This window comes from Hydra vulgaris, chromosome 13, assembly GCF_038396675.1.
Source record: "Hydra vulgaris chromosome 13, alternate assembly HydraT2T_AEP".
NCBI lineage: Eukaryota > Metazoa > Cnidaria > Hydrozoa > Anthoathecata > Hydridae > Hydra > Hydra vulgaris.
In genome coordinates this window covers 59954019-59981781 of record NC_088932.1, presented here as the reverse complement: position 1 = coordinate 59981781, position 27763 = coordinate 59954019, and the positions used below count along the sequence as shown (strand labels likewise).

Below are 27763 nucleotides of genomic sequence, written 5' to 3'. Positions count from 1 at the left end.
TCGAAGACATTTGATATAATATATTTGATGCATGTTTTGTATACAAACACAAAAATACTGTCTTTTTATTTTCTACATACATTATTGTATCTACTATCTACTCTTTTAATTTCCTATAAAGTTTTCATTAATATCATCCTTTAAATCTTTAGTTGCCAGAATTTTTTTAAAGACTAAACGGAAGCTTTTTTTCTTTTGAAATTTGTATAATTTATCTTGTCAACTGATCTGCAACTGCTGATAGAAAGCAAAGCACAAAAATCTTGGCGATACCCAACTACACGATAATCTTAAGTTAACACTAATTTCAAATACATAATATTCTTAAGATTACACCAACCTGGCAAATCATTGATATTTTTATAAACTGTTCAGCGTGAAGTCATCTGATAATGAACTTTAGAATATATTTTCATTTGCATAATTATTCCAACTCGGAGGTTTCGATTCTAAAAACATTTTTTTAAATGAAATTTCGTTAAGTCGAAAATAGATAGGAATTAAGTTAAAACACTTACTAATAGCAAACTTCATGTTGAGTAATATTTGCAAACGACTCAATAGCAAGATAACATCATCAAACTCATAACCAGGTACGCAATAGACTAACAGTGCAGTAAATTTCAACAACCTTTTATTACTAAAAAACAATTATATCTTACTATTTCCAATTTTCGGAAATTGGAAAGTATTTAAAAATTAATCATTTTCTTCAAGTTTTTACATTAAAGTTATAATATTACTATTAATTATATTTGACCTTACTTCCCACTTACTCCCTACACTTTCCAATCACTTCCCATTGGAAAGTCAAAAAAAAAGTGATGATTTTTTTTTTAATTTTCTTTGTTTAAAAAGATTTTTTTTACAAACAGTTTGTTATATATTTCAGTTCGTTTGGCGTCTGAAATATATTTATTAGGAATTCGATTTAGAAAGAGAAAATAGTAAAAAGAAAAAAATACTTTCAAAATATCAGCCTTTGTTTATATAAAAATAAGAACTCTTTAAAATTAAATAAATAATATTTAAGTATATTATTAAAAAAAAAAAGTTATTGAGTCATCAACGGTAATAAATATATTTCTTATTATTATGAATAATATACTCTTAATATTACGAATAATACTTAATATTTCTAAATATTACGAATAAACCAGTTAGCTTGACTGCCTTAGTCAAAAAGTCCTATAGGATCCTATAAGAATTTGAAACAAAAAAAATTTTAGATTTCAACCCCATAGTTAAAATATTTTCCTTTTTTTCCAAAATCGAATAGGTCCTTTATGATTTTTTGGCTAGGGTGAGTAACATTGTTCCGTTATAAGTGCGCAAATAGTTCCGTTATAAGTGCGCAAATTATTAATAATTTTTAAAATACTCTCCACTTACTGGAAAGTTAGGAACTCATTAAAATTAAACTTTTTTTTATGGCGAATAAAAATGTATTATGTATAAAAACTGTATAAATGAAGCAATTTATTTTTCATCATAAAAAAAATGGATTATTTAAAAAATTTCCACTACTCGGAAGGAAAGCGAAATCGAACACTCCTATACTTTACCACTAAATTTTTTTTGCGAAATGTACAAAAAGATCATTATCATACTAAGATTAAGCTGTCAAAGACTTTGATTTTTACGTAAATTTGGACTATTTAAAGCTGGAAAATTTAAAAAAAGACTACACCATTAAACAGAGTTTTAAAACAAATGATCGTCAGAAAATATAATAAATTACAGTAGTGCTAGAAACAATCGAGTATAGTAAGAGTTATCTGATACACTGATAGTAAGGAAATTGATCAATTTTTTGAAATAAATTTTCTTTTGTAGCCGAAAATACTTACCATTCCTCGTATACTAGTTTTATAATCCCAGAGCCAGGTAAAGTAATTGAACCTAAAAAATAAAAAAAGCATATATCTATATATTTTTATATATATATATATATATATATATATATATATATATATATATATATATATATATATATATACATATATGTAAATTTAATGTATTTTACAAATAAAGTGCTTAATGTTCCTAAAGAAGAGAGTAATAATAAATTGGTAAAAACCTCTTTTAAATTCATATTTTAGTTATACGATTTTTATATATGTTAAACTTGATAAAGAAGGCTGCATACAAACTTTTTTATTTTAAATATATTTCAATATAATTATATATTTGCAATATTTCGCTGACCTATAGCGGTCAGCATCATTAGGTGTAATAAAAAATGTTTTTTATTACATATAATGATTACATATAATGAATATATATATATATATATATATATATATATATATATATATATATATATATATATATATATATATATATATATATATATATATATATATATATATATGTACATATATATCAATATTATACGCGGTGCCAACCTAATGGCACCGCGTATAATTCCTAAAGACTCAAAAAAAAAAAAAGTAAAAAAAAGTAAAACAAGTAAAAAGTAAAAAAAAAACAACCTACACTATTGGCCATAGGAATGGACACCCCTTCAAATTATATGGAAACTTCACTTTGGTGTGTTTTTTAAAAGAAAATAACCATATTTATGTGGTTTTCTATATTGATTATTATTTTTTGATGTGTTTAGATTAAAAAAACTAAAATTTTGATTAAAATACAATTTTAATATAAAAATATAACAATTTAATGACAAAGTGGTAAATTATGGTAAATTTATGTTTTACAGCTTACAAAACATGTTATTAAAAAAATGGCTTATAAAAAAAAAAAAAACTTAATATTTTGTTGGATATCCATTATTTTTTATTACTGCAGCAATCCTACGAGGCATTGAGTCCACTAAATTGCCCAAATCTTCAGTGCTGATCACGTGAAACTAGGACTTGATTATGGCCTCTATTAATTGTCGCTTGTTCTCAGGTTTTTCTATCCTCACAAATTTTTTTAGTCGAGACCACAAGTTTTTTATCGGATTCAGGTCCGAACTGTTTCCAGGCCACTTCAAAATGTTTATCTTTTTGGCTTTAAACCAATTTTTGACAGTTTTTGCGGTGTGGCATGCAGGAACTGTCCTGCTGGAACACACAGGTTTCTGTTTAGCCCTCAAACAAATCATCAATCGATGGGAGTAATTTGGCTTCTAATATGTTTTCTTGGTATTTTTTGGCGTTTAAAATACCATCCACAATGTGGATACGACCCAAAGCATCTTTGGTCATGCATCCCCACTCCAATACACTTATGGGATCCTTCATTGTAACCAATGTGCACTCAGGTAAAAGATCTTCACCGGGCCTTCTCACATAATTGATTCCATCACTTCCAAAAATGGAAATCTTGCTTTTATCACTCCAAATAACTCTTACCCAGTCTTCCTTTGTCCACTCCTTGTGTTCTTTTGCCCAAATCAAACTATTCTGTCGTTGTTTTTTGTTTAAATATGGTTTTTTTCTGGATCTTCTTGCTTTTAAACCATTTTCAAACCTTCCTCACTCCAGATTTTGTTGCTCCATTTTGCAACTTTTTGGCAATTTCCATGTACGAATAACCTTCTCCACGTAATGTAACAGCTTTGCATCGCTTTGTAGGTGACCAATATCCTTTTGCCATTGTAAATAAAAGTATAATTTTCAAAAACACACTAAATCTCCAAGAACACTATCGACTTTTCACCAGCAATTGTTGAAACTCAACTAAATAACTACAAAACAATAATCTTGTATTTATAGCTCAAAAGATTTATGGATAAAAATGTTAATTAATAATGTAATTAGTCATCACAATAAATACACTAACTTTCACAAAAGCACAAAAATAATGAGACATTCACCTTTTACTAGAGAAACCCATTAGCAAAGCATTGACTCATTTTTGACACTAATTAATAATAATAATCCATAATTATGTTTAAAGTTGATATAAACGATTAAAATTTGCTATTTCCTGATGAAGTGGTTTAAATATAAAAATAAATAATTAAATCCACTAAATGCATGATATGTCAACTTTTCTAAGATAAATGGTAAAAACTACAGGGGTGTCCATTCCAATGGCCACTAGTGTATATAATACCCTTTTCGCACTGCTGCTAAAACACGTTTTAATTGTCATATTTTAAATGCATCTAAAATTTTATTTTAAACGCATCTATTATTTTATAAAGAAGGAAATAAATATCTATTTCAATTCGATCCAACATAATCAAAAAACCATGTCCATATTTTTTTTCATTATTAATTTAGTTTGAATCTAATGAACTTTGATCGTCTTTTTTTAAAGCTTCTTTTTTAGTCTTTCTAATCCCTCTTTATTTGAGGCAACTCAAAAACCTATTGTTTTTATACTAATCATAACTGAAAATTATGCATGCGATTTGTTTACAAAAGTATAATGTAAAAATATACTACGATTTATATTTTAAGTAAAACTACAAAATAATATAGTCAAAAAACAAATTGACAAAAAAATTGTTTTTGTTGCTTAATTATTTTAATTTGAGATGGTTATTTAACAATTTCAAAATAAACAATAACAAAAAATTTAAACAGTAAATGAAATGAAACGACAAACTATGTCAAATAGATTAGCTATTGTCCAGTATTCTACAAACCCACTTAGGAAGTAAAGTGTGATAGCTAACTTTATTTCTATATCATCCGGTAATCTGCAGATCCACTTAAAAAGTAAAGTGTGACAGCTAACTTTATTTCTATAGACGAACATTTGATGAAAGTTAGTTTCTTGTATGAAATTCTCCTTGCATAGACAATCTAATGTTTTGAATTCAATCGCCATCGTTCCAACAGTACATTGTTTTGTACTTAAAGTTTAGACTGCAAGGTTTAGTCAAATATTTTCTGCAAACAGAATAACTATTAGCACCCACAACGCTTATCAGTATCTGCTGTAATTGCAGTCTTTTTTTTTCTTGATATGTACAAGAACACTCTTAATTTCGAGATTTATTATAATGTTCTTTTGAACTTATTTTTAATTATTCAAAAACTCTTTATTTACATTTTTACTGCTGTTATCTTAAGAAATCTTTGCATAATAATAAAAAGTATACTTAAAAATAAGAAATTAACGTTTTTTATTAAAGGAATTAAAAATACTGTTGCTAAACTAAATTTGCTGGTAAAGTACACTGAAAATAATAACAATAGAAAAAAAATATAAAATGAAACTTGCAATAAAATCATTTATATTATATTTGCATAAAACATAAAAGACGATAACTATATTTACAATAACTTTTATAATTTTTTAACATTTAATTTACAAATGCAAAAGTTTAATTTACAAACAGAAATTTAAAAATACAAAAATTGAGTATTTTTTATTTTAACTTAATACAAAATTTGCTAAATATTTAAATTTGTCACTTAAATTTACAATGAACAAATCCCTTAAATACCAGGGTTGCTTCTTAAAATCAGTTCTAAAATATTGAACATAGTTAAAAGAATGAAAATTATATATCTATTATAATCTATCTATTTTATATCTATTATTATTCTATTTAATGGAAATTGGTGAGCATCTAAAAGCCATCGAGCTATTGATTTAAATTTTTTACTTAAACATCATATTTAATGCAATTTAAAAGCACTATAAATTTTTTTAAAATTTACACACAAAAACTTATTTAATGATAAAAAAGACTTTTTTAAAACTTTTTTCAGAAAAAATAAAAAAACTTATTTTTTTATTTGTTTATTCGCCAGCCGACAACACTTAAATTCCCAATATTGCAAAAACGCTGCCTAAGACTTTTTTCTGGCTAATGCCCTGAATACATATATAAATCTTTATCTTGTAGTCGAAAGAGACTTTTATGGTAAAAAAAGTATCTTTCAACAACATTTAAGCGGTATTTTAATGTTGTCTAAAGTTATAACAAATAAAACAATGCAGTAGTAGGGGAGAGTGGGGCACTGCTGAACATGGGGCACAGTTGAACAAAGCCATCAAAGACATCAAAATCAACACAATTCATTCATCTATGCTCAACTGCGGACGTTACACAGTGTCACGCTGATCATGTTAGTTTAATTAAATTTCGATAAATATTCTTTGTTGTGAAGCTTGGTGTAAACAAATTGAGATTATTACTTTTCAATTCATATACAATAACAATTGTGATTTCTGGTAAGTTTGTCGATATATCATGAATACTTTTGATTTTATCAGTAGATTTTTGACTCACGTATTTAGAAAATGAAACTGTACTCGATGATTTTGGCACATTATTTATGTATGGTCATGTCAGTAGACCGCTACAGTGTGGGGCTCTACTGAACAAAAATAAAGGGGCACAACTAATAATAATAAAAATATTAGGACACGCCTGAACACGTTCGTGTTCAGGCGTGCCCCCCTGGTTTGTTTGACATGCCCCATAGGTTATGTTTGTAAGTATATCTTTACTTTGCATTTATATCTTTACTTGTTTGCTCAACAGGTAAATCTCAATATGGTTCGATCCAGGGTTCGCAAGACAGATGTCGGAAAAACCAGCAGTGCAGATATGTTGGCCGCATCCAAAGCTGTCGTCAACCGAGACATGTCATTGTGTCAGGCTGCCAGTCACTATGGAATTGCAAAGTCTATGCTATCCGGTTACGTAACAAAGTTTAAGGACACTGGGAATGACACTGTCATTCGTTTTGAGCTAAATTATTCATGCAGACAGGTTTTCAATAACGATGATGAGCAGTTGTTGGTTAAATATTTACTTACGGCGTCCAGACTTCACCACGGTTTGTCAATGAAAGAAGCTCGTTCTCTGGCTTTTGAATTCCCACAGGCAAACAACAAAGTTGTTCCAAACAATTAGATACTGGAACACACTGCTGGCAAAGTCTGGCTATGGGGGTTTTATGCTTCGTCATGTGACATTGTCCCTTTGATCAACACAAGCAACAAGCTTGTCATGAGCTAATAGTTTTAACAGAACAAATGTTGGTGCATTTTTTGACAATCTAATTGATGTCTGTCAGCGACATATGTTCCAGCCTCACCAAATCTTTAATGTCGACGAAACTGGTGTCACAACTGTCCATTCACCTAGCAAGGTGATTGCAGAAAGGGGAGCAGAACAGGTTGGTCAAGTAACATCGGCAGAACGTGGTGCTCTCATTACTGTATGCTGCACAGTTAATGCAATTGGAAACTTCATACTGCCAGTATTCATCTTCCCACATGTCTACTTTAACAATCCAATGATAAAGAAAGTTTAGGTCTTTTGCATCCTTTAGGGTGGATGACGGCTGAAAACTGGGAACTGTACATGAAACACTTTATCAGACACATCAAGTGTTCAAAAGAACCGGTGCTGCTGATTATGGACAATCATGAAAGCCATATACCAATAGCTTCACTAAATCTAGCTAAAAACAGTGGCGTTGTACTTCTTACTTTCCTGCCGCATTGTAGCCATAAACTACAGCATCTTGACATGTCCATCTATGGACCCTTTAAACGATTTTACAACAATGCTTGTGCAGGCTATATGGCAAGTCATCCAGGCCAGGCATTAACTATTTATGAAATCGCAGAGTTAGTTGGACAGGCTTTCCCACTAGCATTTACTGCTGCAAACATTACTTTTGGATTTAGAGTGTCAGGGATTTACCTTTTTGTGATATTTTTGACAGTAACGAGTTTCTATCATCATATGCAACAGACAGAGAAAATTCTGTAGAGAGCAGAAACAGCTGTGAAGTCAGACCTGATACAGCAAACCACAGCACATTGCAGAGTGATATTGAATTTGAAGCTGAATCTGCACTGTCTTCATCAGTCCAGTCATCACCTGCAGTTCAGTCTGCACCTACTGGGATCGTCAGTCGGGCTGAGGTCAGGCCTTTTCCAAAAGCAGCACCACGAAAGACCACTGGAGGAAGGAAAAAAGGTTCCACCAGAATTCTTACAGAATATATATATATATATATATATATATATATATATATATATATATATATATATATATATATATATATATATATATATATATATATATATATATATATATATATATATATTCCCACCCACACACAAACACATTAGGGTGGTGCTCAAAACAGCATTTGAAAAAAAATATTTTCTTGCACTATTTGATGTGCCCTATATAGCACAATAAAACTAAAATAAAAAAACTAGCTTTAAAATCAATTTTTAGGGGGGGCACATGGCCTTAAAAGATTGGTCCTTAATAATAATGATAATAAAAAAAGGTTTTGAAAAATATGTCAATTTGGCACTCAAAAAAAGCAAAATTTTATGTTTCAAAAATAGTAATCATATTTTATAAACATGTTTAACAATAACTTTTTTTTAAACAATAACTTTTTTTTAAAATTAAAAATATGTAAAAAAAATAGTAAAAATTATTTTTACATAATTTCGTTTCATTTAAGACCTAACATGAAAAACTTAAAATTAAAAATTTGTTGTTTTATTAGAGATCAATTGAAATTTTAAAGGTCACGTGACACCCCTGAATAAATTTAAAAGCTAACTTCTTTAGTTTAGTTTTATTTTATTATATAGAGCACAAAGAATGTAAGAAGACATCTTTTTAAAATATTGTTATTAGCATCACCCTAATACAAACAAATATATATACATATTCAGTGTTTTCCATTACCTCCCTGGATTTCCCTAACTTTTCTTTGATCATTGACCTCAATAACCTTCCACATAATTTTTTTTTTTTTTTTTTTGTATTGGAGTGAGTTTTTATGTCTGTGCCAGCAATCTTTAAAGGTATGCTCCATTAAACCAATATAATTAAAACCATTATCCAGTGGTGATGTTCTAACGTTGGTTATGTGAAGTTTGCCGGCAGTTACACATTGGAACGCTTATATTGGAAACATTAGATAATATTTTTTCATTGTGTGAGTTAATAATATTATTGAGGTTAGGAAGACATCCATACTCCAAAATTGCTTACAGAATTGTTATTTAAAAACGATAATAATTAGATAGTGCTCAAAAACAAAGAATCAATAATATAATAATAATTTAACTAACTAATATATAATAATCATATAATAATTAATAATTAATTAATATATAATTAATTATAAAATGAATAATAATAAATTAATTTCTAATATTATAATAATTTCTTATCTGAAATGAGCTAGTACAAAAACGGCGCCACAAAAAAAAAACAAATTTGTTGTCTGCAACTTTAACAAAAACAAATTTGTTGTCTGCAACTTTAAAAAAAACAAATTTGTTGTCTGCAACTTTAACAAAAACAAATTTGTTATCTGCAACTTTAACAATAACAAATTTGTTATCTGCAACTTTAACGTTATCTAAGCAAACATTTTATTGTATTTTTGTATATAATGTTTTATTGTTGTTATAGTTGTTTGTAACATCTGACAATCACATAAAGCGAGAAACTACAATTCATATTTCAAATTCTTTTGTAATTATTTAATTATTCTTCTAAAAATATATATATATATATATATATATATATATATATATATATATATATATATATATATATATATATATATATATATATATATATATATATATATATATATATATATATATATATATATATATATATATATATATATATATATACACACACATATGTATATATATATATATATATATATATATATATATATATGTATATATATATACAGACACACATATATATATACACACACATATATATATATATATAAATCGATATAATAATAAAATTGTTAAAAGTAATACAAAAAATAACAGAAATTAAATTTTTTTAACCATCTGTTTTTTTATGACTGTATTCCTCCCAGCACAAATCATCCACCATTTTTTTCTTTAACTCTAAATCAGTAGTAAGGAACCGAAAAGAGTCTCTGCATACACAAAAAAAAGTAAACTTAAAATTTTAAATAAAATTATATATAAATTTAAAAATTTAAATAAAATTAAAAGAAATAAAAAACTAGTTTACATGAGAAAAAAATAATAAAAAAACTTGAATATCATTAAACCTCTGCAAATCACAGTCATTTCTAATATGGGAGCTAAGACCAGCATACATCACAACTTTGCTAAAACAACTTTTGTCTATCCATGAAAATAGTTTTTTACAGAATGCTGTAATACGACCCTTCAAACAGCCAAATGAATTAAAAAGAAAAGTACAGAAAAAAGAAAACAAAATAAAAATAAAAAACAACAATGGAAAAAATAAAAAACCTTTATAAAAGGAGCTCGTTGTTGAACAATGATTAAACTGTGTTCTCTGCATTCAAACACTAAAATATTTTAAAAACTTTAAATTAAAATTATATCCATGTGAAATATTACTAATCACATTACACACACATACAGGTATTTATACTTATTCTTTATTTTAGTTGTTAAAACCTTTGTTTCAAGTTAACAATTAATGTTCAGTACTTTATAATGTTCAGTACTTTACAATTTATAAAATAAATTGATATTTTTTAATTTAAAGGTTTACACAAAATAATTGTATAGAGGATATAATGCTGTCAACCTGGTAATATAAAAATCTAACAATATTTTTGTATAAACTAATGTAAAAAGAAATGCATATCAGTAATAGATAGAATACTTTAATAGGCAGTTATAATTACAAAAACAAAAAAAAGTGCAAAATACTAGAACAATGAATGGGGGAATCTGCAAATAAACCATCACTAGAAATGTTAATCGAAAATTTTTTTGAAACGATTAAAATACATCACAATTTACTTGAGTGGTTTATAAAACTATGAAAATTAAAATTAGTGATAATTTACCATTCAAGTTTTTGCATTTTAAATGTTGAAACATATACAAATTACATTCTGTTTCTCAGAAATGGGTCTTGGGTTTCCCAAAGAAAAAAGTTTACCCATTATTCAACATCCCAAAGATTAATAAACAATAAAAAATTTATAGCGAGCAAAAGTTTTTAAAAAAATTATCTACAGGATTTTAAGTCGTTTGCCAACCGCACTTGCTCTTCAACTCTGTTCTTTGTTTTCTGTCAACTCCATCTTAAATAGCGTTTTCTTGCAATGTAGTTGGGAATGAGTTCATTAAAAATAACTTTTTGTTAAGTTAACACTTGACAAAAATGTTTTATAACATTTATTTAACTTGAAAATGACCTATTATTAGTCAAAACAAAATCTTGTTTTTCATGAACACAAAGTTAAAATCAAACATTTTAACAAATAGAATTAAAGACAATGAACGAAATAAAAAGCTACAAAAATACCTTCAAGACTTGCACACAACTTATGAGAACCATCTGAAAAAGGTTGAGGACCGGTGACAGGAAGTACAGCATCATCAATAATAAATCCCAATAACACAATATCAAGATGCTCCAATAAGAGATCAGTAGTTAGTTGACTAACATTTCCAAAAGACACAGAAGTCTTAAAAAAATTCAAATTATAAATATTTTCCTTTTTTGATAATCATTTAATCCTTAATACAAATTTGCATGACTAAAAACATGTATTAAATTTTGAACATTAACTAAAAAAGATACTGGTTCCTTTTGAACATTAACAAAATTTTTTTTGAACATTAACTAAAAAAGATACATGGATCTTGTTTTTATGTTTAAAGGGCAAATAAAACTACACAATTTTTTTTTTTTTTTGATTAAGTGTCTTGATTTAGGTGCAGACATCTAAAATTAATGTGCACAGAATGCATAAGTAATCTTATTCTGTAGTAATCAATGTGTACATTACATCACTTTTAATTACCTTTGTCCAACTTTTTTCTGTATTGTCTAAAAGCCGAAACCATTAAATTAATTGCAAATGAAACATTTTTTAAATTACAACAAAAAACACAAACTTAATTGACTGGGTTTTGAAATAAAATTGAAAAATACTGTTTCTATTTTTGAATTTTTTTTGTTTTATTTTATTGACCACAGAATGTACACCAACTGAAATAGGTAGAACATGTGAGGAGTGCACATAGATCAACTGAAATAGGTAAAAAGTGTACATTAAGGTGGGCTGAGTCTACATCAACTGAAATATAATTTTTATTTTAATTTTATTTAAAATTAAAATAAAACTCAGCAGTTGCATTGAAAATTTTTTATAAAACTGTGAACTATGACAAAAAGAAAAGAGGACAAAAATATGAAGCAAATGCTGAAAGGATTTATAGAAGAGACAAATTAAGTAATTTGATGTGCCAATCAAATCAATCAAGCTATAAATTATGAAAACTAAACTACCTTTATTTATAAAACATTCTGTCTCTATGTTAGTAGAAATTTCTATTTTCAGGTGAGTTTTGTCTTGATCACATCACACCAAAAAGTGCCAATGAAATAGATTTAGCTCATGGAATATTCAAAACACTACAAGGAACAGAGCTTAAGACAAGACTGAACTTAATAATGGAAAATGGAACCAATGGTAATGCTGGTCATTTATTTGGTTCCATTAAATATTTGGAAGTTTTTCAAAGAGTTCAATTACAATGGAATATTTGCATTTTGCATCTAAAACCTTCAAAGAATATTTTTATGGAATTGATGGAACTACCAAAGAACAAGATAAATTTTCTGTAGCCATTAGTTCACAGCTGAATGTCAATGTTTCCAAATAGGATGCTGTTAAGTTAAGGTCAACTCCAAACCTAAAATTTGTCAAACCAGACAATAAAGTCATTGATGCCTTATCGACTGACCAATACTATGCTTATCGCATCTTTTGGGGTGTAATGACAGGGAACATTGATGATGATTTGACTTTTTTAAAAGTTAGACTTATAAACCATTATTGTTGGCTAATATTAGCATGCAGAGTCTTGTGGTATTATGTATTTATTTCCAAACCTACTAAAAATCTTAAGCCTTATGCTGTTTAGTTGGTATGATACTAAGATTAAAAAGTGTTTAACTGACGGTCTCAAAAACCTATTTATTGTGATTCAAAAAAGCAAAAAATTTCCAGAATTAAATGCTGAGAACATTTGTTATAAAGTTATAATTAATAGCAATTATTTAGCTCATGGTGAAAATATTCTCATTGAAATGTTATTAGAATATGATATATATATATATATATATATATATATATATATATATATATATATATATATATAAAAAAATTGGATGAGTCATAGAGAAGCCATTCAATTTTTAGATGATTGTCTTGAAGCAGCTTAAACATTTTTAGAGAAAACGCTGTTACAATGTCATTAGGAAGAGAGTTCCATTTATTGATTATATTTAGAGAAAAAAAATTCATAGGTAGATTTAATCACGATGAATGTTTTTTTAGTTTACATACATAGCTACACTCTATCATTATTATATTTGCACCATTAATAGACGTTAATTAGATCTGCATGAAATAGCCTGTATTTTAAAGTTGTCATATCTAGTGCTAACAATCTTTGTTTATACGGTAGATCTTATAATCCTTTGATTAGTTTTGAAATTCTTTTTAACACATTTTCTATTTGGTGTTTGTCTTTAAGAAGTCCAGGGTTACAAATTGATCCACAGTATTCTAGGTGAGGGCGGACTAGAGCTGAAAATAGTTTTTTGAAGGATAATAAATCTGGATATGATGTAAAAGCTCTTTTTATTATTCCTATCATTTGTGATGCTTTGTTGACTTGAATAGTTGTGTGTTTGAATAATAATAAGTTCAAATCTATGTGAACACTTAAATCTTGTTTACAATTTGTGGGTTTAATGTTTACTTTTATATTTTGCTCTGGATCATGCATATAATAAGTATAGAATTTGTTGTTGTGTCCTAAGTGCATCACAGAACATTTATCAATGTTAAATTTCATTCCCCATTTTTGAGACCATGTAACTAAAATGTTGATGTCATTATGTAATTCTTGCGCAGATTGAGTATTTTCAATAGAACAGAAGATTTTGGTATTGTCAGTGAAAAGAGCAGCTTTTAATTTGATTACTTCAGGGATATTGTTGACATTTTGGATCTATGTTTCTAGCAAGTTTTTTTTCAAATTCAATAATTGCTTTTCTAGCAAGTTTTTGGATCTACATTTTTTAGAAAATTTTTTGGATCTATGTCTCTAGCTTTTTTTTTCAAATTCAATAATTGCTTTTTTACATGCTGCTTTTGTTTTGTTTAGTGAAATGCGGTACTCATTATATGTTTCTTCATTTCTATTATACTTACATTAAAACTACTGTGATTGTTTTAGTGCAATAACTACAATGTATTTTAGTGTAATGTGCTTCCAATGTGTTTTAGTGTAATGTGCTCCCAATGTGTTTTAGTGTAATGTGCTTACAATGTGTTTTGGTTACTTAATTTATCTTTTAAATTTTAATGATTTTTATACTACATATAAAATTTTTCAGTGCAGATTGGTTAGATGCCATGTTTTTGCAATAAGAAAAAAAAAAAAAAAAAAATCTGTAAGTAAACTTTTTACTATATTTTGGTTAAATATTTGTAAAATTTTATAAAAACCAAAGTAAATGTCAAAAAATTCATGAAAAAAAATGTTGATGAAATATCAATAACTGAAAGTGTTAACTATAAGACATCTCAAGCTCATACTATGAAACTGCTACATTAACTTAACATTATGGCTAAGCTAACTGTATTTTAGTTTTTTTCTTAGAGGAATACCTACAAGATAAAAATAAACTGTAACATATTTTCATACTGGAAGTTCTGTTTATGGAGATGTTCTACAAAACATTATCCTAAATATAATAAATTAGACTGAAAAAATAAGATAAAAAATTAATAGTGTTACATATAATATAGGCACAAATAAACAGTCAATGTGGAGATCTTTTTATATAAGTTGTACTAAAAACCATAATATTTCTAGTTTAAATAAACATCTGAATGCTACACATTTATAAAAAATAAATGAGCATCTCTCTTGTGTAACAAACATTTCATGATTACAGCTAAGATTCAAGAAAATTATTTCTATCACTAGTTATTCAAAACTCCTGCACAAACTTGTAGACATTCAAGGTATGGGTTTGAAGTTTGCTTATAAGCTTATAGACATTCAAGAAGGTATTGGTTTGGATTTGCTTATAAACTTAGAATCTTGATGAAAAATATTTTAACCAAACAAAAGTATCAAGAATATCATACGTAATAAATTATGATATAAGTTGTGGACAAGGAATACAACATAACATGACGCAAAACATTTTAACCAAACAAAAGTATTAAGAATATCATGCATAATAAATTATGATATAAGTTTTGGACAAGGAATACAACATAACATGACGCATGTCAAAGTTGATTTTCTGACTTGCTAGTGAAGGCCATTATTTCTATCAAAGTGGAAATGTTTTTAACATTGCAGATTTTTGAAAATCTCTTTCCTTATGCCAAACAAATGTGGAGTTGTGAATTGTAAATTTCTAAATTGTAAAATTGTGTGTTTTTAAATTACCTAAAGACAAAGATAAGAAACAAAAGTGGATTAACATGCTTCCTCCACGTAAAGATTTTCTTTACGTTTCTTTAGAGCCATCTAAATATGTGAAAAACATTGGCCTGAAAATACAGGAATGATTAAGATTTCTGGTTGCTATACTCAACCACTAAGTGCACCAAGTATTTATAATGTTCCATTTTTTTGTCTGACAAGGAATTACAAAAAAAGTATGAAAATATTGTAATATTTTAGCAAAAAGATTAATTCATATGCATTTTTATGTCAAAAGATTTAAAGAAAGCTTCATGACAATAATTTCTTACAATAAGTGTACATTGTGTTCACCACTAACTTTTTCTGCTTTTAAATGCGGTAGTGGTGTAGTGGTAAAGCACTTGCTTCATAAGCAAGAGGTTCCAAGTTTGATCCCTACCACGTCCCTGGTAGTACCGCGCTCAACTTGTTTCTCCGTGCAGCGGCCTTGTTTATCAAGGTTCGTGTTTCGGAGTTATAGAGTTGAGAGAGGGTTATAACCACTATTAAGTAGCCTCCTCATCTGTAGTGGTCTACTTGGCCTTGAGGAGGTGAATAACAAAAAAAAAAAAAATTAATAAAAAAATAAATAAATATGGTATTAGCATTCCATTAAGCAATATATTGAATCCCAATAGTGGTTTAGTCTTATTCTAACAGTTTTTTGAAGCAATTAATTTAGTTTATAATTATAATCTGCATGTTAGTGATGAAAAGGTGAAAATTATTCTTTCAGAATATAAATTTGAATTTAATGATGCCATCAAGCAAAACTCAGTTTCTTTTGCTTGATGACATCATTAAATTCAAATTTATATTTCAAGACAATTTAAAATATTGTGTAACAAAAGTTTCTCAATAGCTGATTATTATTTGCTATTGAGTCTTTTTATAACTAAAACTGCAATCAGTGATTTTTTAGTGCTTCCAAATAAATGAAAGTTGCAATCTAAAACTTCTGCCACAAGCATTGTATAACAAAAAATATATATAATAAATAAAAAGTAAAGAACAATTGCTATAAAAAAGGTTTGAAACTAAAAGGACCTCATGAAACATTCTCTTTTATTCAGCATGCTTTTGATTGGTGGAATATTGTTAATGTTTCTGCAAAAGGGCAGAATATTAGACTAAAACCAAAATCGATCTGTGCAAAATAAAAATGTAAATAATCTGCAATTATTTTTAGAGCAATTTAAATCTATGAAATCAGGGCATGGACCCAAACAAATTTAATGTGTTACCCATGATACCAAAAAAACACTAAAAAAAGTCACATTAACTTTTGAATGACGTTTATGTGAAAATATTTGCTACAAAAGTTTGAATGACAATTATGTTTGATATAAGCGCTATTTACTAATGAAAAAAACTCAAATAAAATTTTATTTTTAATTTGTTTTTATTTTATTATAATGATTGATTTTTTGAGCTTGAAGCAAAGAGCATATTATAAAGATCAAAAACATAATATAGTTCTGATAATAAATATATGATTTAATTCAAAACTAATTTAATAAAAATATACAATTTTATTCTGATAATAAAAATATATCTATAAATAATCTAGATTTTAAAAATATATAACTTAACTTTGGTTTAAAAAATATGTTTAAGTTTATTAAAATTTAAGTCAATACTTAACTTTGACTCAACTGTCAAATTTATTTAAAAATATTACTAATTGTTATTCAATATTGAAATTTTATTTGTTCTTAAAAAAAATTAGCTCATTTTTATCACAATTGTTTTTTCGGTTTTCCTTCCAAAACATTTTTTTTACTCAAAATTAAATTTTAAATAAACGGCTGCATCAAAAGTTTGCACAAAACGTAAGTTAAACTTTTTAATATCGCAAGTGAAATCACAGCGATATATACAGCGATACAATTTTAATAATAAACTAATAAACTTTCAATAAATGAAGTAAATAAATTAACATAACTTTTTTATTTGTTACTCGCAAATTTTTTTTAATTTTGTAAAACAAATTTAATATTAAATATAAATGAAAAGAATATAAACATTCCTTTATAGTAATAATAAAAAAGAAGTTAAATAACTCATTTTGAGGTAATTAATATTATTGCAGTAATTTAAAAAAGTCAATGTCTTTAAAAAAAAAATTAAGAGAATTTTATGACGTCAAATATTGCGTTAAGCAAATGTATTAAGCATTTTTTAGTTAAAACAAGGCCTTCTGTTTGCAAGTATTTGTTTTCAGCAGGGTTTGATTAGGTCTTGTTTTGTGAGCTACAAAGTGACAGAATTAAAAGATAATTTTCTGCTTACAGACAATCAACAGGGGCAAATGCTTTTATGGCAGCTCGAGACATTTTTTTTTGCTTTTAAAAAGCTTTTAACTCAATTTGCTGCAACGTTTCTAGAATTAGTGGAAGTAGGACAATCCAATGAAAAAGATCACACATGTGAAGGTCCAATAAGTTTTGAAGATGCAACCTCAACTGAAGCTAGCATTAATAATGTGAGTCTTTCAGAAACTGAAAAGAGCTCTGCTGCCTATGTGGCAGGGTGGCTGGAGAAAAAAAGTGAAGGTGAACTTATTTATGCTGAGGATGAACTTATACTAACAAATGAAGCTAAAAACTTTGTTAAAGAGACTTCATGAGGATATTCGACAGTTCCTTATGGTGTACAATGAGTGCTAGTTAGAATTAGGTTATGCTTTGTGAAAAAATTAAAACACAGAGCATGTTGTAGAAAATGACTTTTAAACATTCTGTCTATAATGGATACATAATATTATTTTGGTATCTAATATTAAATAATTTTGGTAAACATAATATTAAAGGTATTTGGCAAACTTTCTTTTGCATGGAATTCAGAATTAAGAAAAAGACCAAGCAAAAAATGCATATCTTTATCAGACATCAATATAAAAGGCACACCTTTCAAGTAATATTTATTTATAGATAGACTTTATTAACATGTTGCTAATTTGCTTATAGAATTTTATATACTGACTTTTTATATATACAAAAAAAAAATTTACATTATTATCAAGGGCTAAATTAATGCAAAAAAAATCTAATTGTTAAAAAAGTACTATATAAAAAAAGATCCTTGTTTTTTGAAGTTTGCCAACTGCCTAGTCGACATTTGCCGACTGACTGTCTAAATTTGCAAACTGTATATAGAAAGATGAGCCAAATATTGTAAAATAAATTTAATTTACTGTCGATCCTGGTTATGGATTTAATAGGGATTACGGGTGAACGTTTAAATGAAATTGTTCCTCAAACGATCAGTAGTAGCCTCCACTACTTGTCTTCAATACCATCAAATGAAAATAAAAAACTGTCATCAAAACCATGTTGAGTTTGCTCTAAAATAAAATGTAAAGAAACACAGTATGAATATGCTGTTTGTGTAAAAAGACCTGTGTTATGTATTGGCCAATGTTTCAGAATATATCATTTAAAAGAATAAATTTACACTTTAATTTTTCATGAAATAAAATTAAAACAATATCAATACTTTACTTTGATCTGTTTTGAGCTTTTTCTGTCTTTATCCGCATTTAAATTAACTTCCTGGGATTTTTAAAGTAGAAAAATTAAATGTGATCTTTTCTGAAAATCAAATGTAAAGATAAGAAAAAGAATAGTTAAGCCAATTGCGCACAAATTTAGAAATAACTTTTTTTACTTGTAATTGGTAAATATCAAACGCTTACTATGAGTATATTCATAGTTGGCAAATAAATGATGTTGACTATAAGTATACTCGTAGTTGGCAGTGAACAGGTTAAAGAATATTGAATTGTTATTGCAAAATGGTATAAAACAACAATATAAAAAACTGTTGTTTTGCTAAAGAGCTAGTGTTAATATAAAACAACTTCATGACGCTGTTCGTATTGCTGTTTTATACAATCAAGTTTTTATAAGATTAATAACATAAAACGCGTTTAAAATAAAAATAATTAAATAAACAGAATTGTTTAATTAATGAATTAAAACATAATCGTCATAAAACTTTAACCTTTATATTTGTGCAAAAACACGCTATTTCTATAGACCAAAAAAGTAATATCAAACCAATAAAGCATTAGGTACCACGTTTTTTTATAATTTATTGCTTCTTGATCTATTACTATTAAAAGTATAATAAACATACTATTAAAAACTTAAGGATAAATAATTTTTTCATTCAAATGGTTTTTAAGTTAATGTTTTCAATTCATTCTAATTGTTTTGTAATAAAAAATGGTAGAAAAATTTGGTTTTTTAAATCGAATTATACTTTGTTAAGTTTAAGTATATACTTATTTATTTTTTTGGATAAAAATTTCTTTGAACAGAAAAAACTGTACAGGCTTCCACAAGTGGAAGTCTGTAATTTTTTTTTTTTGCAGTATAATTTTTAGATTAAGTTTTAAAACAAAGATAAAAACCACACTATTGTGTTGAAAAAGAAAAGATTGAAAAATTTGCTTTAACATCAGACGCTGAAACTAAATTTATAATTATTGCACATTAAAAAAATTCTTTTAAATTTTTCCAATTTTTTTATTTGTTTCAACTTTTAATTACAAAATTATTTGATTGAGCGACTAAAATTCTTTTGTTTAAATAGATTTGTTTTTACAAAATATTCCTAAAAACAACCTGCGTATTTATAGAAAATGTTTAATCTCAGTATCGCTTAAAATAAAATGAAAATATAAAAAAATGGTATCGTGTTTTTCCTATTCTGTTCAAAATTTCTTGTTAAAATAAATTTTAGTTAGAAGCTAAACATGTGTCAACAACATATAAAATATAAACATATAATATAAATAGAAACATTTGTATGGCTAACTTTTGTGAGTTTTTAAGTATATTAAGCAAATTTAACAGTTGAGTAGCTGTAATTAACTGTAGTAATTCAACTGGTTGTTTTAATTTAGTTTACAGGTAAACTTACTGTGATATACTATATCCACTCAATAAATCAAATACAATCACAATAAGCTTATTTTGAGCCCTATTATAAAATCTTCTAAGGAATATTTGTTTATTATTTGCAGATAAACTTTCAAAAGTTTTGACTTTTTATTCTTTTTAAAAAGGTTTTCTCATTTTTATTCTTTTTATTATTAAATTTTTAATAATACTAACTTATATTCACTGTAAAATTATTTTTAATAATATTGGTTTTACAAAATATTTTTTGGTTAAATTTAATTTTAAGAGCGTTTAGTAAGAAGTGTTGAATGATTTTCCACTAGAGAAGTCAGAAAATCCACTTTGCGCATCCTATCATATAGTAGTCTTTGGTTGTGGATTAAAATTTATTGCAAATAAAAAAGATGATTCTATACTCACAACTGCTCAAATTAACTGAATTATCGACAAATGGTTTACAACAATTACATCATGAAACCCTGCTATGGCTTTTAGCTTGAAAAATAACTAGGTTTACAATGAAGCAATAACTTTTTTCTATGAAATTATGGAGGTTCTATTTGGATTACATGTATTGAGCCAAAGTGGAAAAACAAGATGGAAACTTATTCCAATTAAAAAGTTTTTTTTTCTTATGACAATGCGATTTAGCCAGGACTGCTTCAAAAATCTTTATCACTAGTACATGGAAAACAAGTATTTTGTACAGTTTTTTATTTTGAAAATGACTTTAAGTTTATTTGAATTGCCCAACTCTTTATTGCGTTTTCTTGAGTTAATAGTGCACAAGCAATAACAAAAAGAACACATTGTTTTACTCAAAGATTGGAATAAAACCACCAGTTTAATCTTGAGTAATGCTGAACAAAATTGTTTGTTTAATATTGCAGGTTATATAATTTTAAAAAATTAGTGAGTTAAAAAAAGTGAAAGAATTTTCCCAATTTGTTTTGAATCTCAAATTTTAAAAAATAGAATAAATGCTAGTAACTAGGCTCTTTTACTTACATGAGTAAGTTACATGAGTAAGTTAATTCTTATAATAAATTACACAAATAATTTTAAACAATCAAAATAAATTTACATTTCGATATAAGCAATTAATTTTTTTGAAACAATTTTTACTTTATAATGCAAGTTTTTTTTTTACTTTCAAAAGTAAGTTATGCAAAAGAAGATTACTTAAAAAAATTATTTTTACATGAAAAAAAAAATCACATGAAAAAGCTGTTTACTTTTACAAGAAAAAATGATTATTTTTTAAATTACATTATATAATAGTTCCTCAAATGTAATTTACATATAAAAATAACTAATTTAAAAAAAATTATATTACAATAATTGCAAAAAAACCTTCATATGAAACAACTTGCATATGAAAATGAATCACATATAATAATATGCTACCAAATGTAAATTAAATTTACAAATTACATAATTTTTTTTAAGTAGATATTTTTTATTTTAAAAGTAATACAATTTTTTTATTAAAAATAAATATATAAAATAAAATTTAAACTACATAAGCTTACATTTTATATAATTTGTAAAGTAAATGAAAAGTAATCTATATAAAATATGTAAGTAAATTTGCTTATATTCTACAATAACTTTGAGAGGTACTCTTGTACCTAAATCTGATAGGTACTCTTGTACCTTTGTATTATAAACAGTAATGCAAAAAATTTAAACTTTAAGTAACATTTAACATTTTGACATTTAGTTGGCGGCAACATTAGGTGTGCGCAGTTTTAGATATTTCTTCCCTGTAAAGTTTGAAAGTATTATTAATAGGTAATAAGTATGTTTTTTGCGTAAAATTTATTATTATTTAAAAACTAAGGAGGGAAAGCTTAAACCACCTCATACCCCGCAGAATTAGGAACCCTAAACATTTTAAGAGAATTTTTTGCCACTTTGAAAAAAAAAAATGCCCATATTCTCAAAATATCCCCAGACCCTGCAAGTTTTAATCTGGCACTGGTTTAAAGATCAACATTATTTTATATGGGCATGAAAAATTTAGAACAATTTATATATATATATATGTATAAATATCTTTATCTGCATGTAGTATCAGTGGCCTAACTAATGTAAGGCCAGTGTAAGCAAAATTTAGAGTCCCTCAAGCAATTAGGCCCAGGGAAATTGGGCACCTTGCCCAGTATTTATACATAGATTGTGAAATAAAACTCGTGGTGATTGGAGTCTGGAAACAAAACTACTATAAAATATTTACCACCCCTACCCCAAATGTGTGGACACAAATTACTAATTTCTTATTTTTTATTTTCTTACACTAAATTCAAGTCAACAGGTTTTAAAATTCAAAATTCAAGTTATGATTATGCAAAGTTTACACACTCACCAAATGAGGTGGTTCACACACGCTCACTGAATGGTTGTTTCACACACACTTACCAAATGAGGTGGTTTACACACACTCATTAAATGAGGTGATTGTTTCAATCTAAACATTCTAATGTGGTATAAGCAAGAACATAGTTAAGAAAGATGCACTATTGAATATATAAAGTATGCTAAGTTCGCTAGTTTTAATGTATCCAGGTTCAACTCCACTGTGATATTATATATGAATTGTTTTGTAATGATTTGTTTTATAAATGACAGTTAAATTGTTGTTATTAATTATTTCAACAAAAATCTAATTATATTAATATTCTATCTCTAAACTTACACAAGTCATTATATTACATCTTTATATTATTAGTTATCCATAAAGTCTTTAAATGAGTATAAAATGGTTTTTAACAACACATTAAAAGGTTTTTAGAAAGCCTCATTTATACGTAACTATATAATAATATTATTAGTTAAAGAGGCTGTTGATTCAGTAAATCTAATTGGTTTGGTGATAAAAGGAATTGCCGCATTTTCAAATTATAAAACTTTTTTAGATTGCTACTGATGTGGTATAATACCACACAATATCACTCATCTTTAAATCAGTCTAATATTAAATTGTGTATTTATATTTTCATGGATAATATTTTTTATAATACCGTTATTGTTATTTAAAAAAAATAAAATTTCGGTTACTTATTCAATATTTCTCCTGTTTTAGTATTTTATTTTAGAAATAGATTTCTCTGTAAATAAAGAACCAATTTAAACGTTCTTTGGTATCTCGACTACTTATATATTATCTTTTCAGGTATATTTCCAAAAGTTAAAAAACTATCATTGTGAACTAAATAAACTTCGTAAACTCGAATTTCACAAAGACACATAAAAGCACAGATAAAATATGCTTACCATAATCGTGATCCTCAGAAAAAATATTTCTGGGAGGTAATGTGGCCCAAAATGAAATCCCCCCAACCTTTGTTGCCTTGTACTAATTCTTACCTCCTTGTACTAATCTTACCTCCCCCCCCCCCCAATTCCACAACATTAAAGATCAATTTTTAATGACAAGTTTTTAATGACTATATTATTTACAGATTAATAGGGGCTTGGCAATTTTTTGTCTTCTTTCCCCCGCCATTTATATATTTAACAAATGAAAATTGTAATTATTTGTAAAGACAAATTTAGAAAAAAACTAAGAAATTATTGCATGACATTAGAGACTTGTTAATGAACTTAAATTTAGTTTAAATGTTAAAAAAATGCTTTAGAAAATTGTTGCTCTCACACTAATGGCAGGAGAGGGAAGCATACACCTTAGGGTTTTATTATTACCAGACTCGGATTATCGCAATATTTTTGCAAAGCTTTTATTTTACATAAAAATGAACATATAAATGTTTGGAGTTTACTATGTGTCATTCATTACATAAAGCTAAACTTTTAAACAAAAACAAAAAGATTGCTACGGGCCTGATTTTAAATATGTGATTAGAATCTGGTTGTTTAAATTTTGTGATTTGCAATTTTGTTAATTTTTTTACTTTCTAATTTTTTAAAATTTAAAATAAAAAAAAATTAACAAAAATTTACTGAAAAAAATAAAAACTAACTTGATGTTATTTTATTATATAGAACACTTTTCTTCAAAACCGACCATATAATTTTAAATTTAAAAGTTTATTTTTTTGAACAAGCCTGAACATTCAACTAAGCGGCTGCTGCAATTATCAAAAGTTATCCATTTTTTAAAATTAAATTTTTTGTTGTTGGAAAAAAACAACTAATCTTGAAATTAATTCATTCCAGGCAACAGTTTTATGAATAGTTATTAAATAAATAAACAAACAAACAAAAAAATAAATTTATGTTTTGGTTTAAGTAGTTATTAACAACAACTACGCTGAATAAAAAAAGCAAAAAACAGCAGCATAGCTACAAATATGCCTGGCTCCTTTATGGTAAACTTTTATCAAGGCCACTAACCTATTTCTTCCTCACAAAAAAAAATTAATACTAAAAAAAATTTAAAAAAATGCTTTTTCAAAGCTATTTTGTAAAAAGTCTCAAACATGCTATATTGCACCATATTAACATGACATGATTTGATTGAAAACACTAAGAAAAAACTTTAGAAAAAGTGCACTCTAATGGAACAGTGACTTAGTCAAGTTTTGCATGCATAGGTAGCAACCAGTAGCGTAGAAAGAAACTATGCTTCCCCCCCCCCAACGCCTTCATCAAAGTTTCATTATGGCCACTAACCTATTTCTGCTCAACAAAAAAGTGAAATAAAAAATCATTGATTATGTAGGAGTCCTTGCCGCTATTAGCAATATGGCTCTCACACGACAGGGGGCTTTTTTTTACAAATAAAAAAAAAAACAACATTTAAATGTGAGTTTTTTACATAATTTTAACATAAATTAATTTACACGATTTACCATTAAAAGTAAGTTACATTTGCAAAAGTAAGCAGTCTTTTAATGCAAAATACTTCAACTTGTAAAAATAAATTACTTTTTCAAGTAACTGTTACTTATTTAAAAAACTAAACTTAAGTAATTAAATTTTACATGTTATATATGTAAAAAAAACAATAACAAATTACTTTTAAATGTAAGTAAATTATATACTTAAATATGAGTTATATAAAGTAATTTAAGCTTGAAAGTAATGTGTTTTTTACATCAAAATAAGTAAAAGAGCCATCCCTACTAATAATAGAATATTTGTTACATACAAAAAACATGATGCAGAAAGTTTTTATTTTGCTAATGAAACAAACTTTGCATTTTTTTTTTTACAAATGGAATTAATGTTGGGACCACTTTAGCCAAATCTTTTTCCTTAATGAAATGTAATGCTATATTTTTAGAGAAAGTTATTTGATAAACAATTTAAAATGATGAAAAACCAAAAGTTTAGCTTTGTAACCTAATTCTCATAAATTTAAGTTGAAGCTTGAAAACAGGTTTATAACTTCCAGACTTCCAGAAATATTTAAACTTAAGAAAAAGCTTTTATTTAAAAGTTTTAAAGTTTTTTTTTTAAAGTTGGCAAAGTTATGACAATTGATGCATTGGTTTTGCTTTTTTTTAAAGGATTTATTTGCTTGCCAAATAGATTTTTGTTAATAAATAGTTTTTCAAAAAAATTGCAAAAAAAAAAAAAAAAAAATATGTTTAACACATTGCGTACCAAAGACAAGTATAGTTGTTGAACAAAACTCACCTTGCGTTCAGACGATGAGTATACTCGCTTGAGTTTAAATGCTAATAATTTTTTAATCTGCAAATTTTATTCTCTAAATTTTTTTTTTGAATCTTGAATTAAACATCCATCAGTAATGTTTTTATGTGAGAACATATATTTGTCAATATTTCACTTTATCTTTGATTTTAAGTAAAAAGGGCACTTTTCATGGTATTTTTGAGAAAGATATCGTAAATATTCATACTTGAGGGTTTTTTTTCCAACTATTTCTTCATTGGAAAAATTACTGATTTAAAGATAACATTTACATATAAGTATTGAATATCATCTGCATCACTTGTTAACCATTTATTCTTATGTGTTTCTCCTATGTTTTGGTGATTCTATCAAAAACAGGGATCAATACAAAGAGCTGGTAGGTAAGCGCAGTATCTTCAGTATCTTTTGTTGACATTTGCAGACATCGAGTTATTGTAGCATAGTATTTAATTTTTCTTTTTCTTTTCCATGGCAGTTGGTAACTTTAACCATTTGTGGAACATGTGCATTAGATATGTTAAGTGCATCACTTTTGTCTTTCTATTTGCAAACTGTAATGTAATTTTGAAATCTCAAAAAACCACTTCTTTCTTTAATTTTGCATTTTTAACTGTCCCTTTAAAATATGATGTATAAATGTATTGTTTCCTCTAAGAATGTACCTGATATTTACAAAATTGATATATATTTACAAACAGTTATAAACTGATGCGTAATGATCTATGATGGTATAAATTGTAGCGTAATATTATTAATAATAATACAACAATAATAATAACGATAACAATAATAAAAATATTAATAACAATATTAATAACGATAACAATAATAAAAATATTAATAACAATATTAAATACAATAATATGAAACAGTATAACCTATATATACTTTTACTACTACTTTCAAAATAAAACTTTGTAGCGAATAGTGATTGTCATTAATAATAATGCAAAATAAAAATCTAAAAACCATAATAGTATCAATAACAAAAATAATATAATGTTTAATAATATGTTTTTTTAAACAATATAGATATCAAAACAATCTAATTATAACGTACCATTATAAAAGTATACCCAATCCATTTCCCACTAATAACTGAGTTTGAAAATACAAAGTTTGATTCTGTTTCTTTTACGTTTACCTCCATGACACTCTAAAATACTAAGTACTACCAAAGAGTAACGGGCGGTTGATACTCCGCGCTATGAGGCGATACGATCTTCTATAAAGCCAGCGGTATATAACCTACGACTTATATTTTAATTCGGCTTACTCTCTACTATTACTATCTATTACTATTTAACCACTTTCTCCACATTAAAATTAGCATAGATTAGGTTAATATGTGTTGATTATCCAAGACTTAGCTTTAAAATAAGAAAAACATGACTTAAACAGTGACGGATCCCGGAATTTTTTTTTGAATGAAGGAGAGAAAGAAGGAGGCGGGACTGCAGAATGAAGAAATATTTTTGTACTGTGTACCACTTTTGCGTCTCCTTAAAAAAAATCGCATATTTACATATTTGTTGCATATGCGAATATGCACCGGCAACACCAATCTAAATGTCAACCTAAGCGTGTCTGAGGTTGGCAATTTTGGCCGACCTTGTTTCTTTGTTTTTATGGTAAAACATTTGTGTTAATTTAAGATTATTGTACGAGGTGGAAATACCAGAAGTCTCTGAATAAGAGTTAGAATTTGAACTAAGGGAGGTTGTAGAAGTTTAATTAACGACACAACAAGTGAGGATTACTAAAGTATC

General features: G+C 26.7%; 1 protein-coding gene across 1 annotated transcript; it reads right to left on the bottom strand.

Annotated features, from left to right (window-relative positions):
- On the bottom strand, nucleotides 1-27373 carry LOC136089271 (proteasome assembly chaperone 2-like). Its single transcript, XM_065815119.1, has 8 exons — nucleotides 27055-27373; nucleotides 11261-11423; nucleotides 10228-10286; nucleotides 10020-10138; nucleotides 9787-9881; nucleotides 1851-1902; nucleotides 519-640; nucleotides 1-449 (listed from the first exon to the last, which is right to left on the bottom strand). The coding sequence occupies exons 1-8, from the start codon at nucleotides 27142-27144 to the stop codon at nucleotides 400-402; spliced, it is 750 nt and encodes a 249-aa protein (XP_065671191.1). The 5' UTR covers nucleotides 27145-27373; the 3' UTR covers nucleotides 1-399.
- Between the last annotated feature and the right edge of the window lie 390 nt (nucleotides 27374-27763).